Raw genomic sequence first — 19,090 nt, forward strand, 5'->3', positions numbered from 1 at the left:
CTGGTCTGCAGCACCTCAGTTGCCCCTTGGAGCCTGGCACTAGGCTGCTTTCCCAAGCTTCACATTTTGACTGCTCTTCCTGGCTTAGCCTCATCTGCTTGCATTAACTGAAAGCTATTAAAATCACTAAGTGCTTCAGAAATGGCTTTTGTCAGTAATACAGCTGCATTCTGGCTGCCTTCCCTTTGGACAGAGCTACAGTGCAAGCTGCAAGGAGCCTCACCCTGGCACCATGGAAGCCACCTCTATGCACGTCCAAACTTTCCTCTGCAAACACACCAGTCATTTAAAACCAACAGCAACAAAGCAAACCAAAGACTGCACCCACTGCCTGAGCAGTTGCAAGGTCAAAAGCTGCATAAATGTCCCAGGGGGTGAGGGCAAGCAGCATGTTTGGTGAGCAGGACTTTTAGATGCAGGTTAGGGACTCGTGGTCCAGAGCAGCTCACATGGGCAGAGCACGTGTGTGTACCAGGGACACAGACCCCTAGCAAGGAGAGGCTGCTCAGCACTCACAGGGCAGTCCTCATCACACTGGAGCATGTGTGAGTCTGACAGGAAATAAATTGGAGCTTCAGTCAACCATTTAGAAGTGTTAGAAACTCCCCAGTGCAGGTCATTTAATTTGGTAAGAAAAAAAATAGAGGTGGATTATTTTTTTTCCTCCCTGGCTATTTTTTCCTCTTGGACTCACTCTGCTGGTGATGGAGGAGCTGATGCTACAGAGTCATTTTGGTGACTCTGGTCCTCACAGAAGCAGAAATTGATTTCTTTTGTCAGCTCCCATTCTTCCTGAATAGTTTAGCAGTGCTGGGTCTGGAGTGTTGCCATTTACTCATAGAAAAAATTGCAAAGGGGCAAATTTTTCCCTTTTTTATCTGTTGTTCATCACAGCTCTGGTTTATGTCACTCCTACACTTAAAACATTGTACCAGTTGAAGGGCAGGCATTCCCTTGTAAAGCCGATGCCTGTGGCCACTATGGATTAGGAAAGGCAGGCAGGAGAGGAGGAGCAGAGCCCTCTTGTCCTCCTAAAATCTTCTTCTTGCCTTCACTTTATGCACATCCCTGCTGGAAAGAGAAGGAAACCATCCCTCATTTACAAAACTCTCACTGAAAGGTAAGAGCAATGAGGAACTGAAGAAATTTTCTTCCCTCTAAGGGAAAAAGGCCAAGGGAAGGAAAAATAGAGACACTTATTGGATTCTATGTGAACTCAGTTTTGCACCAGTAAACACTTATTTAGTATGGGAGCAAGTCCTACCCTTAGAGCCCACTCACTGCCTTCTCTTCAGAGCAAATTTGCTTTCTCAACATTTTCCAGCAAGATTATGGATTCACTGAACTTTAAAAGTGATTAATCAGTACAATGCTGGCCAGCAGCAAAGGCAGGAGCAGTTCTCAGGGCATTTCCTAACTGACAGCCTCCTCTGAAACCCACCTAGACGCACAGCTGCTTCTCACAATCCTCACAGGTATCCAAAGGTGACAGTGCTTCTAATAATACCTGTCTGTTCCTTGGGTATGTAAAAGTCAAACTGCCTCTAATGGCTACAAGATTTCATCTGCAGGTGTAAAATAAACCAAGGTCAAACTCCTTTATTTGAGACAAGATGTATTGATTGAGAGCCTCGATGCCAAACAGGCTGGAAAAAAAAAAAGAGATTATAACACTAAACCCACAGCAGTGGGAAAATCTTTGGGGTCTAAGGAGAGATTTTACACACCCTGCTGAAACTTGTGGGCAGAGTGTTGGCACAGGAAGGCTTCCTTAAATCAAATTATCATATTTCTCTGAAGGTGTAAATGACCTGGTCTATACCCATGTGTTGCAACCACATGAGGTGGGTGTGATTTTGGAAAGATCCCTATAGCCAAGAAAGTCCTGTAAGATCTGGGCCAGAGGACCCTGCATCCCTGCAGCTGGAGGTGGCTCACTTGACAATGCTGGCCTGGTAACCAGTGGCCAAATCGGCCCTGTGACAGGGCTGGGGAGCCTGTCACCTCTTGTGCTGTTGCTCGAGCCACATGGCAATGTGAGACCTGGGCTTCCCTGAAACCATGGCAACCAGGGACTTACTTTAAAAATAAAGAAATGCTGCCTTTCTGGCAGAGGATATAGCAGCTTCTGCAAGGTGTGAGTGTGCTGCCTTCCTGTATCCCTGATCAAATTTGGGCCAGGTTCAGTCTCTGTCCAGCTGCATAGTGCAGTCTCATAATGACAAAGCTGCAGGATGAAGTAGAAGAAGAAACACATGGGATTATGTGAGTAGAAATCCCAGCTGGCTAACAGCAGCCACTGTAAGGTGAATCACTGGAAGAAGGGCATCTCCATGTCACATTTGTCCCCACTAAGGATGGGTAACCCACTGCTGCCATTTCCCTCTTCCAGCCCTACTCTGCAGGACAGGTTTTGTCTCTGCTGCTTTGGTGGGAGTTGGGTGCTGTGGTTGGTGACTGACACCCTGGGCAGGGACTGCAGTACCAGGGAGGGGATATGCCTGGTCCAGGCTGCGTGGCTGCAGCCCAGCTGCTCAGCTCTATGCTCAGCACTGCACCTGACAGCAACAACCCACAAACCATCACACCGCATGCTCTGCTGAGATGGAGCCTCTGGATAGGAAAAAAGGAGACTTGTATTTCTTTGCCCTTCTCAACAACTCCTTTTCCACACCCAGAAACTGGATTTTGTGACCTGATGGAGGAGGTTGCCTGTTAATCACAGAAGAGCCTGCAGAGATTTGCTCAGTGGTGGAGGCAATCTGAGCAGGGAGAGGCACTGATTATCTGCTGGTGTCTGGAGGCTGATAAACAGCTGTTTGGCTGGACCCTGAGCTTCCTATAGGAAACATGGAAGATGGAAAGAAAATGGTCAAACAGGGACTGCAAAGCCTGACTGGATAGAAATTCAGGCCCCACTTTCTCCTTCCCATTTGGCAGCTTTCACATTTTGACTGAACCATAACATTAATAAACAATGTATTGTGTGTTCTCACTTTCACATGCTTTTCACTGACACACTGACATGCGTTTTCTCATTCTTTTTTAATATAAAACCTGAGCACAGCATTGGGACTCTTTCTGCAGTTAGAGCTGACAGCTTGGAGTTCTCACTCATCACAGCTAAAGGCATTAATAAAAGCTATTTTGTTCATGTGCATGAAGTCAAATCTGAGCTTAATGGGGTTTGTTTTCCTGCCACAAGAAGAAAAAAAATTAAAACCAGTATATTCGGGAACTATTTAAGTCTTAAACAACTGAATATGGAAAGTCAAAGAGAGGAGAAAGTTTTACTAAAATGCACTCAAGCCTCTCAGCAGAACTTGAGACAGGAGGAAATTTTCTCTGGGTAACCTATTGTAAAACCTGCAAATTGTACTGAAACATTGAATTGCTGCATTGTTAGAAGCACTTAAAACATAACCGAGCAGAAATATGTTTCTTTGTTCCCTTTGTGGGACCTAGTGGAGCTTTTAGATCAATTGTTATGGAAATCTGCCTCTAGATTCAACCTATGTTAAAAGCTATTCTCCAGTCAATTAAAATCAGAGTCTCTAAAGTAGTTATAGCACCAAACTTAACTTTCCATAGATGACAGACTGTGATTTTGCATTTTAAAATGTAGCTAGGAGCCCCATGCCTCTCTCACAAGAGATCTGGGGGACACACACATAGTTCAGGTGATCAGCTTACTCTGAGCTGACCACTGCAGCCACCCCAGCAAGGTCCACCAGAAAATCCCACCCAGAATAAGGACTGCGTGGATGCCACCTGGCTAAGAGCAGAGCATTTGAGACATTGATGTGTCAGAGCTACGACCAGACACAACCTTGGGACATGATTCCTGGCAGGGCACTAGCTCAGAGTAGCACCCAAAACCAGAGCACAGGCACAGCTGGCAGGTATGGTGAAGCAGGAGTGCTTCAGCCTTTGGTAACCCTCTGTCCAGAGGCTCACAAGGCTTTTTCACACTCTCAGCCTCAGGAGAGGCTCTGGAGGTGCTGCCAGCCCTGCATCAGGCTGCACAGCGCTCAGCTCAGCCCTGGCATGGCCCAGAGAGCAGTGCTGTTTCTCCTCCCTACAAGCACCGGCGATGCCACCCCCACCGGGAGGACAGGGAAAGGTCACTGGTTTTTACAGCAGCAAATTTGTAAAGTGCTTGGTAGCACTAAACACACTCGAGTGCTCCCAGCACTGCTGTGTCCTGCCCTCCAGCACCAGGTAGAGCCTTGGGAACAGAGTTCTCCAATACAGCACCAAACTGCCCAGTCCAATGGTCTCCAAATGCTTCACTCCCTGCCTATATTTAAAAAACAAACAAACAAAAAAAAACACAACAAAACAAACCCATAGAATGATCAAAGAATCACAGAATTATTTTGATTGGAAGGGACCCTAAAGACTATCTAGTCCCTTCCCTCCTGCCATGGGCACCATTTTACAGCAGGCAGACAGATTTCCCTGTCAGCAAGTTGCCTTCCCATCCAGTAACACACCCCAGTCAGTAAAAGGTGTAAGTACGTTGTTAGTCGGGATGCACAACATGTGTGATGAGCAGTGCACACGGTGCTGAGCCCTTCCTTGCAGGAACAGGGTTTGCCTGGCTGCAAACACAGCTCATCTCATGCTCAGGAAAACCTGAGGGAAAGGCAGCAACGTTCAGCCAAACACCACGAGCCAGCGAGCACCCACATTGCCCCAGCCATGCAGCATGCAGGGGGATTGGTGCTGGGGACTCAGGGACACGAATCACAGCCTGGAAGATGCTGTATGACACAGCACACACTATGAGGGCAGTGAGATGGTGGGTGGGATAAAGGAGGATAATAGCTGTGGAGTTAGAAATCATAATGGCTCAGCCTACACAGAGGGTTAGATTCCAAGAGAGCTGTTACCTCAGCTCTGATGTCTGGGTGTCAGAGCTCCTATCCCTGTTTTATTGGTTAAGTACATGGTTTTATTGCTGTTAATAGAAGTATGGCTGCATCCCGAATAGCAAGGGAGCACATGAGCAGGGAAGCACTGGGCTTGCACCAGCTGCTACGTGGAGAACCCACACCCCAACCAAGCCTCCACAAGAGGACTGATAAGTGTGTATGGGAGCCTTAAATCTCAGATCCCTGGCTGATGTGTAAAAGCAACACAAAACATATTTCCTTGTTGGTGAAAACATTCTGAACAGGGAAGAGGGAGTCAGATGAAGGGGTGCAAAGCCCTCCCTTCTCCGTGCCACCCTTGAGCTGTTTATCCCATCTCCCTTCCAGGTGTGTGAATATTTCTGCACTCAGCTGCTTTCTACAGTAATTATCACCACTCATTAGTGATACCCTTTCTGGTACACTTCCAGGGGAGCTCTACAGGGATTGGCCACTGCAGCAGAGTTCAGCAGCATCTCCAGGTGCCTGGGTGATGGGCAACCCCTTCCCAGCATCCCAAACCTCAGCCCTTAAACCTAAGTCCTCAGCTCTAAAGCATAAGTATATAAAGGGGTGATGCTTATGCCAGCCCCCTTGCCCCCTCTCAGGCAAGCCCTGCTCCCAGAGGTGCAGATTTTCCCACCTCTAAAAGGTATGGGGTGGCACTGATGGCCTTTGTGGTGTGCCTTGGGAGCTGCTGAGGAAGGCAGGGGTTAGATCCCCCTGCAGCAATAAGAAAGTAGTCTGTGCTGCCTCTTCCCAGTGCAAAACTTACAGCTTTTTTCCACAGGGCTGAAAGCAAAATTTGCATCATTCCCCCTTTGGATGAGACAGCCACACTATTTCACTCTGTCTCAAGGGAAACCTACTTTTGAGATAAAGGTAGGCTGCTGAGATTTTACTTTCCTTTATGTAAATATATGTGTAAAGGAAAAAAAAACCTTGAGGGATATTGCAAATCATTTTCCAGGCTGGTGCACAGCTTTGCACACAGAAAGTGGATCTGGAGATGGGTGACTCAGGCTCATGTGCCGCCACACTTTTGCCAGGTTTTTTTTGTTGTTGTTGTTTTTAATTAATATTATTATTATTTCTCTCTGGCTAATTGAAGCAAAACAAGATATTTGGGCTCAAGTTGCTCTGTCCTAGTTTTTCCCAAAGAAGAGCAGCCCTAGGTAGTTCCTATACATTAAGAACTTCTTTTTAGAAGGCCAGTGTCCCACCTGATGAACATTGCAGACCCCATGTGTTGTGGGAAGTCTGGAGGGTGATGAACCACAGAGACTGCCTCTGCTGGTGGGTTGAGCAGAGGAAGGATGTGACAGCAGAGCAGATGCACCACTCCACTATCCCCATAGCCAAACCCTCTGTTCCCAGCCCTGTCACTCCATGGGCAGGTGAAAGCCCCAGGTCATGGGACTGCAGATCTCACCTGTACAGGCTGAGCTGATGCTGCCCTGGGACCCCCAGAGCAGCTGGGCTCTCACAGCCTGGCTTTTGGGAGGATGGCATCATCTGCTGCAGAGTACCCAGGGGCCAGGTCAGAGTTTGGCCCGGAGCAAAGGACACTGGAAGGGAATCAGCTGCCTTTGGGGAGCTATATGCAAAGTGCCATCTGAGCAGTGGCTGGCTCTGCTCCTCACCCTGTGCAGTTTCCTCCGTGGTTCCCAGAGCCCACCTTGGCAGGACACCTGTGTCCTCCCAGCAGCAGGAGGAACATCCAGCTGTCACCCATGGAAGAGCACAGACACCCAGGCTTCACCTGAAATAAACTCAAAATCCCTCATGGTGCATTCAGCAAAGGCAACAAGAGGCAACTGGATTAAAAAGCCCTCCAACTCTAAACAGAAACAGCTACAGAGAGGCTGTAGAAGTTGGCACACTGGATACTGCAGCTGCACAGGCAGCTCCTTGCCCATTTCTGCAGTTTCACTGTGCACTTGGCAGCCCCACAACATCCCACTGCCCGTGCATGGGCTCGTGTCAGAGCAATGAGTGCCCAAGAGACCCCAGCTCACAGCAACCCCTGTGCCACAGCAACCCCTGTGCCACCCACACGAGGCCTCCCAGGAGAAGAAAAAAGAAATGAGTGGGAGAGAGCAACAGGCAGTAGTTGTATTGTTACTTTGCATTAATGTTTGCTTGTCAAGTAAAATTGCCCTCTCCTGGGGCTTAGAGCACTGAGATGCTGGGATATTTAACTGCCTGCCTTTCAAGGTTTTCTCTAGCCCCTTAGTACAATCTGAAACCATTGATTGTTCCACTCCCCCTGAAGCAGCATTGCTTTAATGAAGTCTTTACAGCCCTAATGGATGTCCTTGGTACAGATTATAGCCCTGCTGGTAGAAATTTGTTGCGGGACAATGCTTTGACAATGATAAAATTGCTTGTGAGGAACGAGGAGTTCAGTGTAAGGGGGTGCAATTCATAGTGCTCCATGTGAGCTATGTTTGCATTCACATATTCTGCCTAAAGAGAAAAACGAATCATTCGGAATAACTGTAATTCATTGGGCTATTTTGGTTCCCATTTCATTTAGAAACTTCTCAGGACGATATGTCCTCTGTGAGATGGTTATTACAGACCAGCATGAAAATTCCTCCATTTGCTGTTCTAGTTTCACCAGTGGTTTCTGATAACTCCGCTCATGCTGCAGAACATACATAAGACATAGGTGAGCCCAACTCTTTCCTATGAAACCCTTTTCCAGACTGATTTCCTCCCTGTGGTAAGCCCTCTCACATCCAGCAAACAGCAGTCTCTGCCCAAATAGTTCAAGGTTTTGGTCTCTTCACTGAGGAACACAGTGCTGCAGAGGAGGAGTCAGGTGCCAGGTTTAGATTTCCACACAGAAAGCTGTCACATGCCCAGAGAAGGTGTGGAGCCAGCTAGACTAATGCAGTGTTGAAGTTTGTGTCCAGATCCTTCACAGAGCAGAGAAATTAAATACTCAGGTCCTTTCAGAGTATTTCAGGAGCTACTTACTCATCATGTGACTGTCACAGAGGTTTTGCATCATACAGCACTAATGACCATCAAACTACTTAACTGTGGAAAATTGCTCTAATGTTACCTCAATGTATTAATAAATGATCCATTCATTAATTTAAATTATTGAACATTGGCCTTGTTTTTCTGCTAGGCTAAGATGACTTCATGCCAAATCCAAACAGGATAGTGGTGTTTAAGCCATCTCTGAAATCATGATGGTCATGAGGACTCCAGTCCCTGTGGACCAGCAGCAGCCAGCACTTGCTGCAATGATGCTGAGCAAGGGAGAAAGCACAATGCTGCTCTGAGGTGGAAATATCTTTGTGGTAAGAGGCAGCAGGCCCTTTTGCAGATCTAAACTATCATTGCATCTCACCCAGAGATCTTCAGCCTTGAAACTCTTTTGATCGGACCCTTGGCAGTCCCAGGAAAAAAAGCAGATTTACAGGCACTAGCTGGCCATGTTGCAGGTACTGGTGCCTTGGGCACAGACAGAGGAAAAATCACTTCTGATACATAGCCATTGTGCTTTTTCATTTTCCAGGGCAGCCAGTAAAGTCTGGAAAGCTTTTACATCCTTTCTTTCTGCAAGAGTACTAGATTATCGATTCTGTGCTAAAACAAACAAACAAAAAATCTATTTGGATTGTTTATGAAGAGGCTACTAATGTAGTAAATCACTTGATACAGGAATAAAAGCACTAAAAACTGGCCAGTAAGGCAGTGAAACCCACCAAGCAATGGTTAGAAACTCAGGTCTTTTGAACATAGCAGCAATCCAACTGCAAACAGCTGAGGGATGACTAGCTACAGACAGGAAAGAGCTGAGATGGGATATTTTATATTCCATATTGAAGACAATGTTCAATGCCTGGAAGCTGAAGCTGGGTGCATTCAGACTTAAAATAAGCAGCAGTTTCTCAGCTTGGTGGGAGACTAACACTGAAAGAACAGGACGTCTTTAAAATTAGGTCCTTATGAATGGCAAGATTTCATCTCTGTCCAGGGAAAAAATCCTTCACAAGTGTAGCAACACATCAGTCTTGCTGCATCCCAGGAGAAGAGCTGTGCATAGTAGATAGACAGAAAGAAATCAAGTGTCACTAGAAATCCCCTGAGCAGGTCAAAAAGAGAGGGAAAATGAATAAGGAAGGGACTGAGATCTCCTGAGCTCAAACTTTCCCATCTCACACCTTTTCTCTGGCACACTGGGATGCTCATGATGAAGAGCCTCCCATATAAGTTTGATCTCATCACATTGGAGGAGAAAGCTCAGTGCACTCAGCTCTGTCCTGCAGCAGTGGGGCTCCCTGGGATAGCTGAGTCTCTGGAAATCACTGAAACTTCAAAAAACAGTTGATGATAACTTTAATCCACAGCCGGGAGGAACTTCAACACCAATTTTAATGGAAGCAGAATTAGATCAACTCCAGCTACTAGGGAAAAACTTCCCCAACAACTGTTATTGTAACACAAATCTCCATGGCATCAACCACTAGCATATTGTTAACCATTGCCATACAAGAGTTCACTAAAAAGGCAAAAATCCTGCAAGGGAGAAAGCATCCTTTGCTCCCAGCCCAGAGAAGCAAATGAGGAGGGGAGAGTAGAAAGGACTCACCCTTGGTCTCTCTGAGCACCACAGCAAACTGGCACACTCTCTACTCCATCCCCTGCCTTAGGAAGGAGCCAGCACCTCACACTGTCCTCAGGGCCAGGTTGGGAAAATGCAAAGCATGTTATTAAAAAGGGAAGAATAACTCCTAACCACTCCCATCCCCTTTTTAAATGCCTGGGGGATCAGGTGTGACACTGAAGCAATATAGATGGGAGGAGAAATAAAGAAACTCACAACTGTAAGGTGATGAGGATCAGCCAATTATACCTTCAGGAGTCTGTGTTAATTAGAGGCTTTTCAAGAGAAGAGTCAAAGGACTTCACAGACACAGATGGAAACAGATTTTAACAAGCAGTGATAAGTCCCAGTGCTGGAGAGGCATCTCCATAAAGGGATGACTCCAGCTGAGGATGTGCTAAACCAGCAGCCCCCACCACTGACTGAGTACAAGCCAGCAATCAGTCCAATTGATTTTCTGGGGAATATTATGATATTAACATGAATAATCATGTAGCCAGGACTGATAAAGATTTTTTTGCTACATAATAGTCATAGCTCTTTGTGAGAGTCCAGAAGCACCTGGGTCATCTGATGGCTCATAAGTGGTGCATTACCAGTGGCTCAGGGAGGAAGAATTGATTTTCCCTTTTTCTTAATGATGATGTGTAATGCAGCAGCTTTATGCACTGTCGACAGAGACTGCGGCTGTTTAAGAGGATTTGATAATAGCTCACACCTGAAGCAGGGTTTACTCCCAGACAGGGGGGAGTGCAGAGCAGAGAGGAGCAAGTCACAATTAATTTTCTTGTTCTTTAGATATGGCTATGATCGTCTTCTTTCCCGCTTAAGTCAGGGCAGCTCAGAACATGGATGTGGATTTGTTTACAAGCATCAAAATGGTTCCTATAAGTGCCACACGTGCCTTCTGAAAAAGGGCACAGAAAAGCCATTTAAGAATGAAAAAAACAATCATCTAAGAGACTGAGCAGAGCTCTTTTAGGTTATCCCCAAATGAACACTAACTTTGAGGTAATTCATGCGGTTTATTGCACTAGCCAAGAAAACCAGGTCATGTAAAATGAAAGAGTCCATATTACCTGTGAAGCAAAAATGCCTTCTCAGCAGAGGCTTTTTCAGTCTGTGCTTGTCCTAGACCATTATTTTCACTTCCCTGAGATGTGCTTCATGAGGAATACTACAGGGACAGACATCACTCTTGGTGAACTGTACTGCATGGGGCTGTGATTTGGAAACAAGGACTGCAAACATGGAGCTGTGTGTGTGACAGAGCTAACATCCCCCTCACTCTAAATGGGTGTGCAGCATGGAGATAAATGCTCCTAAGAGGCATCAGAGGGAAAAAGCTGCACAATGGCCACAGGCACAGCAGACGGAGTCCCAGAGCCCAACAACTGCTGCCCTCCTGCTGGTGCCCCAGCCCATCTTTGCCAGCAGGTTGTTCATGCAGTGGCACTCCAGCAATAAGTGGACATGATTTTTGACACAATAAACTTCAGAGACCTGAGCAGGAGCTTCCAGACTCCCCTGGAGCGCAAGTGTGACTGGTCCAAGTAATAAACCTTGGGAAGGCCAGGGTTCAGTGTGATGCTCAGGACACTGCACAAAGGCTGAGCTGTGGTTACAGCATCTCCTCTTGCAGCCAGGGTGCAGTGGCTGGGTTTTGTCACGCTGTGTCCCTTGGGACACCATGCAGCACACCCAGCTCTACCAGCCAGTGTTACAGGTCTCGAGGGGTTATGAATGTCATGAGGGGGCTCAGAACATCAGCACCCACAGGTGTGAACTGGGGCCTGTCTTGAAGTCAAGTCACTTTGTGAATATGTAACTTTCACTATTTCATTAGGATTTCTCCCATCTGTTAAACATCATTCCAGAGAGTTTGGTGACGCTCTTAATGAAGCTGTGAAGGGATGCTTTTGTTTTAGATGTAATTGGACAGCTGTTTTATTATGAGTTAATGAACTACGATGATTAAAAAGAATCCAATTTTAGCAAACCATGTATTAACAATTACTCCGGACTAAAATCACAGCTGAGCAAGTGCTAGACAACTTTCATGACAATGACTAAAAGCAGAAGACGAAAAAGGAAAACCAGTGAGGTGCTACAGGACAAGAAGTGCCTCCAGACTGGCTCCCTGCATGAGGCGTGGGTTCCTTGGGCTGCCCCACAGCAACCACTCCACACCACCACCATCTCCTCTGGCCCAAAGCCCCTTTTGGCCCAAATCAGTCATCAGGATCTGTTCACACTCTTCCATATTCCCAGCCCCTCTTCATGCCCATGTCATCCCTGTCCTCTGACCATGGCATCCCAGGAGGGGCTGGCAGAAGGGAAAGGGGACAGTGATGGCAGCAGGCTCAAAGGTAATTGAGAGATAGAGATAATTGACCTCTCTGAGGTTGCAAAACGTATTTCAGACTGCTTTTCCCCCTGCCCTGGTTCTCTCTGGCCAAGGCTGTTTGCCCTGGAGGTGTTGCACAGAACAGGATGATCCCTGATGTAGGGCCACATCCTTCCTGCAAGGAGATGACCCCACAGCAATGCTGAGCACCAGCAGCACCATGAAAAGTTGATCCAGAGATGGGGAGTCCTGAATTTGTCCTTCCCACACTTTCCAGCTCAGAAGGCAGTTTTATATTTCAGCTGAACCTTGTGCCAAAGACCAGAGACCACAAAAAGCAGCTGTTGGAGTTTCCATAGAGGTTTCCCAGTTCATATGGAGCAGCTTCTGGGAAGTAAAGTCTTTGCCTTGAGAGAATTTCAGTGAAAAATCTCTAAAGAGTTAAATGAAGACAGGTCCATATGCCACATGTGCAAATCACTTATCTCCTGCTGTTAAAATAAATCTGTTCCAAATCATTGTGGCTTCCCAACAGCTGCCTCCTGATCTTTCTCTGCTTCAGCCCTCCATTTGGCCTTCTTTTCTATGTTCACCCTCAGCAGCGTCTGATCCTTTTTTGCAGCCTTGAAAAGAATTGGCGAAAATCATTGCATGCACATAGTTGCCACCACTACATTTCCCCACATTTGCACCACTTCCCTTGACACCCCACTGTCCTTTTTGATATTTTGCAGTAACAGAAGTTAATGTGTTTCCTTGTTATACCACATTTTCAGCATTTGCAGCTCTGATTAGCAGGAGAGTTACACTGTAAGTTGTTTACAGGTGCACTGGGACATGCAAGTCAAACTGGAGACCCTCCTTCCCCAGAAGTGGGATGGAAAGAAGTGTCACAGCTCTTGGTGGCCATGGTGACATGCAGGCTAGGCAGGCAGGACCACAAAAGCCTCATGGTTGATGGATGCAGGGCAGGACCAGGTACCATTGGCACTGTCTGAACTGCTCCATCACCTTTGGACTGGCCTCTTGCTGAGGTACTGTAACACAGAGTGTTGCACTGAACAGGTTTATGACAAAGTGGGTCAGAAGGAACATGTTAATCAGCAAATTGTGCTTCCCCATGGCAATCTCTCCCCTAGAGGAGAGACACAGGTCCTGTGCAAATATTGCTTATGTGTACTTATAATCTGTCACCCAGGGGCTTATTTACAAAAAGCGTACATAGACCATACATTAAGCAAATCAGTTCACCCAGAAACAATACTCACTTCTTTGCCTGTGATGACCATGGTCAAACAGCCCAGCACAGTCAGTGCAATCATGATGTAGCAAACCTTTATCCTGACAACGTTCCTTGCTGTGTCGAGGACATCAGACCTGCCGAGGACAGAGCAGAGTTTCCATCCTGCAGCAGCGTGTGTGAAATGAGATCATGGGGAGCTGAGTAATGAATCCTCAAGTCTTACAGCAACTGTCTGTCAATGTGCAAGGGGTTTCTGCCTTCTCTTTTTGCAGCTGCTTAGAGGAGGACTGAAAAAAATAGCCTATGGGGAAAAGGTTTAGCCACCCTCCCACACAAGTGGGGTATTGCTACTTCCAATAGCCATCCGTAAGAACAGGAATAACAAATCCTGCTCTCCTGTCTTCTTTTATTGCATATGAGAGTGCTTACACCTGAGAGAGGAAGGATGGGTGGAAGAGCCCCCGGGATGTCACAAGTCAGAAGCTTAGGACTCCAAAACTGAGTGACAATTCTTTAACAAAATACCTTAACAAGAAGGTGAAACCACAGGCCAGACATGAGGAACTCATTGTAGATGCCTGTCACCAAAGCTGTGTGTAGCCCCAATTTATTATTAAAATTTATGCAGCAATATTGCTAATCAATAAAACCTAGCAAAGCATGCAAAATCCAAAGTGGATATCTTACCGTAGCAACTTGTGAGTTACAAAGCCACTTGTCTTGTAAAAGACACTACAACTTAGTCTGAAATGTATGATATCTAAAACAAATGAATCCAATTTACTTCACCTATAATGGCAAAAAGCTCACGTTCCCAAGAATTACAATTGGGGCTACAATTTGGACACCAGTAACAGCAATCCCCATCAGCATGGGGGAGCACTAACTCTCACCACGTGAGCACAACTCTGGGTAATGCAGAGTGGGGTGTCAATCTGTGTGTTCACAGACAAAAGTATCATTCTGACTGATCCACTTACGATATGTGCTTGGGAATGTCCTCCTCCTTTTTAAAGCGTCCTGCCCATACCAACACCTTTTTATCAAAATTTGTAGGCCTTCTGTCATTTCTGAAAGCTTCTTTACCTATAAAAGATTTTATAAAAGAAAACAAGTCAAGCTTCAAGAAGGGAAGAGGGAAAAAGCTGTTGTTACAGGGGGAAAAGGATTGAAGGTTCAAAATTACACTTTTCTATTCTCTGAGAGTCAAATGCACTTTCTAAAGTCAAAAAGACTCAGCAGATGGTGTGAGCTTTGTTACATTTGCAGCTTATTTCATTTGACCTTTTTTTTCTTTAGTTTTGGTAGGTCTTAAAGTAAAAATCTCTCCTAAACTTCCTGATTGAGAGGGTAAAGGATGCAGGCTTAGGGAACCTCAGCCCCACAGCATCCTCTCACCCTGCTAGCATCTTGCTTTTAAATGGCCCAACTAGTGAGTTGAGCAAACTGTCGGCAGCACAAGTAACTCCAAAACAGCTTCTCCTCCTAAAATCAACGATGGAGAGATGAAGTCTGCTAAAATGCAGCCTGGTGGGAGGCTGGCAGTCATTCTCATGCAAGCTGGGTAACACATTACTGTACTCTAATGATGATACATTACACCCCATCAGGCTACCACGGTGATGCCATTAGCATGTTGTCACCCACAGCACAATGAGAAAAGGACTCTGGCTTCTCTTGATGGAAACAAGCCCAATGACAGGCCACAACAAGGACAGCAGCAGGGAGACCCTGCAAAAATAGCAATGGCTATCTCAAATCCTGCCTTTTGCATTGTACGCTTGCACAAGTGGTCTTTACAAGGTAGCTGAGACTGCTCACCCAGTACCTACACCCGGGTAGGTGCACCCAAGATGCTATGCTACAGTGCCCTGTGCTTGCAAATGTGGGACTTGGGTTGAGAAATGCTCAGAGCATGCAGAAAGGATGGACATGAAGATGTCCCTGGTTTCAGTGTTCTGCACTCCCTGCTTGTTGCTGGATTGGCTGAAAGAAAATCACTATCACTACAGAACAGGACATGGGGAGCATCTCTTCCTGCCTGTGTTGAGATGGTAAAATTACATTAAGTGCCTTGGCTCCAGACCTGCTCATGGATGCCAGGACTTTGTGAATGGCTGGAAAATCCCAGTTGTAAATCTTGGCTCCCAGACCTCCGGGTAAATTTAATCTCCTGCTTCTCCTATTTGTCTTACAGAGTGCCAGTGAGACCAGCAAGTGCCAGAGTCAGATCTGCAGCAAGCAGTATGTTGGATTGCTAAAAGGACAGGCTTCATCACAAGGAAGACAAGGGTAATGCCCCATGCAGGAGACCCTCAGCCATCCCATGGGAGTACAGACAGCCCCATGCAGCCCAGCCTTGATAGGGCAAGAGTCTACAAAGGCACAGCCAAGGACGTGGTGGTACAGGTTAAAAAGAGAAACCATCTCTATGCCAGGAAGCTTGTCCATCTGGGAGCGGCCAATGTCTGCTCTCTGCCACCTAATCCAGGGCACTGTCTGGCACAAGCACACACAGGTGTGGCTACAACTCAGCAGGGATCATGAAGGTGCAAGTCTGCCACTTGCACCAGCCCTGGACACCCAGGGACTTGCACTGGTCCTGCTCTGGAAACCGGGCAGCTGGGTAGGAGGACGAATATTTGTTTATCTGTTTTAACTAACATGTTCCCTGACATGAAGCATCGGTTTGTATTTGCTACCATAGGAGAAGGACTATTTAATGCAAAAAATTTATCCCTGTGCACTGTGCTGGTCAGAGCTCTGAGTGTGCTCAATGTCCCGGGAGCTCCTGTAACCCCAGGAGATGCAGCCCTGCGGTAGTTCAGCCACAGTCGAGAATGAGGGTCATTTTCTCACCCTTTCCTGCAAATACCCTCTCCCTCCATGCTGCAGCAGGAAACAGTGACCAAAGGCTTTTCACCCACCTGGATCAGCCGCCCGCAGAGCCACGTGCTGAGCGTCCCTCGCTTTGTTGCCGACAGCCCTGGCGGGGCACAGGACCGGCCGAGCCACCCGGGGCCACAGCCCAGGGCTGTGCCCCCCCGGCCTCCCCAGCATCCTGCCCCGGGCAGCACTGGACCACCACGGCCCCAGCAGCCTGGCCATGCAGGGGGCCCGGCAGGAGCCCAGGAGGCTGCCTCTAGGAGTTATTAATGCAAAACTATCCCCCCCTGTAAGAAGGGAGTAGCGTGCACTTCCACCCTGACAGACAACAGGCTTTGCTTATGTCACGATGACAAAGTTAAATTTATCACCTGTGTTTACTAAAATGACACACCTTCGGAGATAGGCGAGCAGAAATCACCTCTGTGGCAGCTCACGCCCAGCCCAGACTCTGCCCCGGGCTCTACATCCCAAGGAGCTGCTCAGGAAAGCGTGCTCATTTACATTATTTTCTCAGTCCTTACTGTGGAAGGACTAAAATAGCGTGCTGTATTTCCCCAAAGATGGGCTTAGTGACTGTTAATTATCACAGCTGGTTAAGCTTTTAGAGTTCTTAATTGTTCTCAGCTAAAAAAATAATCTTGCAAATCAGTTGCTTTAAACAGACTTTCTGAAGAGGAACAGTGTTTACCCCATCTCAGAACAAATGTGGTTTAGTGGCAGGAAACTAAACCTGGTGTTTGTGTCCATAAATGCATTATGGGGAGCCCATCTAGCATCTAAACTGCAAACTCCTAGCAAAGAAATATATTTCACATATATTTCAGGTTTAAAAGAGTAAACTAAGAAATTGTAACTAAAACCTCAGGTGTTGTAGTACTCGTCAGTCAGTAAAATTGTCATTGAAATCTAGCAGTACCTATAAAGTATTTGCCCTCCACAAGGTCTGGATAGCACTGGATGTTTTCCATAACATCAGCTGTTCTAACCTGGGAATGAACCAAAACCAATGCTATTTTATCACTCTGACATTTCTACTGCATTTTGCACAAAATTCTCGCTGATGGGTCAGGAAATGGAAATGCAAAATATTTGTCTCGCTCAGAGCAGTTGGGTATTTGCTCTCATTAGATATACAATGCTCTAAAGCTGATTTACAGGTAGGGAAAAAAAATCCATTTGAAAGGGAAGAAGCAGTTGCCAAAAGGTAAATTTTTAAGAACTATTTAGTAATACTATCAAATGCAATATTGCAGATAATCAAAGTGTGTCTAAGAGCAAGGGGAGGAACTGTTGGGATGTTAGCAAGGATACTCTTTAAGGGCTGAGAGGATGAAAGATGTGAAACAGATGCAGTTCCAGCTCCTCAGCTCCTGGCCCCAAGGAAAAACTCTACCATTTATAGAGACATTTTATATTTTTTGAGAACACAAACTTATTGATGCTGAGGAAAGAAGAAACTCACAGCAATGAAAAACATGGTTTTTCCTCTGTTATGAAAGCTCCACAATGTATCCAGATATAACACATTTTGTTTAGCTTAATTCACTTGTAATTTGGTAAAGCAAATTAGATCCATTTCCAGATTAGGAACCCATACAGAAAATAAATAGTGGTTTGAGCTTCCAGCTGCAAACAAAAGCTGTAAACAAGCAGAAATCAGTGGATGTGATTATGCTGGAAGAAGCAGAAGGGAAAACTGTTGAAATCATGGAGGATATTTGTGTCCTGCTCAGGGTTTTCCTGGGGGAAAATGGATGCGAGGAGGAGGAAAGATGCATTTATAGCCTGAAGTTTACAGGGTTCAGCACCCCTGAGCATCCCCACAGCCCCCCTCCTCACCTTGCAGAAGAGCTACTAAGTGGAAAAGGGATATTGTACATCTGGACATCCCTCAGTCCCCAAGATGAGCGGGCAGAAGGGGCTGTAGGGCAGCGGATGGGACATGCTGCCATGGTGCTTATGTTGCACCCCACAGGGGCTCCAGCTGTGCAGAACATTAGAGCATTTTCACTTTAACAGGCACTCTCCAAAATACTTACTTATTGCAGAAGTGACTGTCTCTTTACGTCATGTCTGATTATGGATTTGAAGAGGAAAACAAGAACATTTTTTTTTTATGTCTTAGTTTCTCAAAAGTGGAGAGAATTGTGGGTTTTTCAGGCCTCTGGTGCTTATTCACCCAGGGGTTGCCAATTGTTTCTTCTAGCAGACACACCAGCTAACAGCTGTATTAATCATGTCTGCTGTGAGCAAAAAGGCACTTCAGGATTTATTATGCCAGCATTTGGAAGTGCAAAGACACAGAGATCCTCATGAAACCACAAAGGCAGTTACTTGTTCCTGAATTTTACCTGTTTTTCTGGCACCCTGAATGCTTATTGCCAGGGTGAGTTTTACTGCAGTGTATGAAAGCTATAGACACCTCCAAGTTAGGAATTCCTTTCCCATGTAGAATGTGGATCTCTCTCTGGCCCAGAGCACCTTAAATCCCCTCCTAATTAGCACAGAGATGCAGAATTCTCTTGGACCAAGGTAGCCTTGTGTACAGCCTGATGGACTTAGTCCTCTTTAGAGAAGTTTTGTGCTTAGCCCAGTGCATGCACATCCCCCCTGTCTAGGTTACAAAACATCCCCAGGAGGCTCTTCCAGACACTCCCCACACCAAGCCATCTCTTGATAGCCATCAGTGATTCATGACCAGAGTGCAATGTCAGTATTTCATAACCTTTAAGCTCACGGATAGGGAGTTTGCTGGATAGCAGTAACAACTTGTTCAAAGATGCAGAGTTAGCGAAACTGGGTTTAAAGCACCATCTCCTCTGCCTTTCATATCCTTCTGCCAGGAGGAGAGCAGGACCCCAGCTCCTCAGCAAGCCCTGGACAGTATAGACAACACTGACTAGCTGTACAGACATCCCCCAGGCTTCCTCTGACCCTTCCTGCAAGGGGAGAGCACAGATCTGAAGGGTTTTGAGTTACACAGGCACAGAGTAGCTCAGACAGAGCAGAGGATGGTCTGCTGCTGCTGTGGTGGTGGTGCAGATTTGTGACATTTCTGTTTTCTGTGT

The 19,090-nt window shown here is 46.3% G+C and overlaps 1 protein-coding gene across 5 annotated transcripts in view; it reads right to left on the reverse strand.

Annotated features, from left to right (window-relative positions):
• LOC127469986 (protein FAM162B-like) overlaps nt 1-16,366 on the reverse strand; it is a 59,500-nt gene extending 43,134 nt beyond the window's left edge. For 2 of the 5 annotated variants that reach the window (XR_007904140.1, XM_051785018.1), the window contains exons 1-3: nt 16,061-16,365; nt 14,114-14,219; nt 13,159-13,267 (exon numbers count right to left, since the gene is read on the reverse strand). Coding sequence is in view for 4 of the 5 variants with exons in the window: in XM_051785018.1 (XP_051640978.1) it covers nt 13,159-13,267; nt 14,114-14,219; nt 16,061-16,241 (396 nt within the window). In the remaining variant the exon portion in view is untranslated. The other 3 variants (XM_051785008.1, XM_051785032.1, XM_051785014.1) reach the window with 3 other exon arrangements.
• Between the last annotated feature and the right edge of the window lie 2,724 nt (nt 16,367-19,090).

The sequence above is a fragment of the Manacus candei genome, unplaced genomic scaffold (assembly GCF_025592945.1).
Source record: "Manacus candei isolate 608988 ecotype Guabito, Panama unplaced genomic scaffold, ASM2559294v1 h1tg000003l, whole genome shotgun sequence".
In the NCBI taxonomy this organism is placed as follows: domain Eukaryota; kingdom Metazoa; phylum Chordata; class Aves; order Passeriformes; family Pipridae; genus Manacus; species Manacus candei.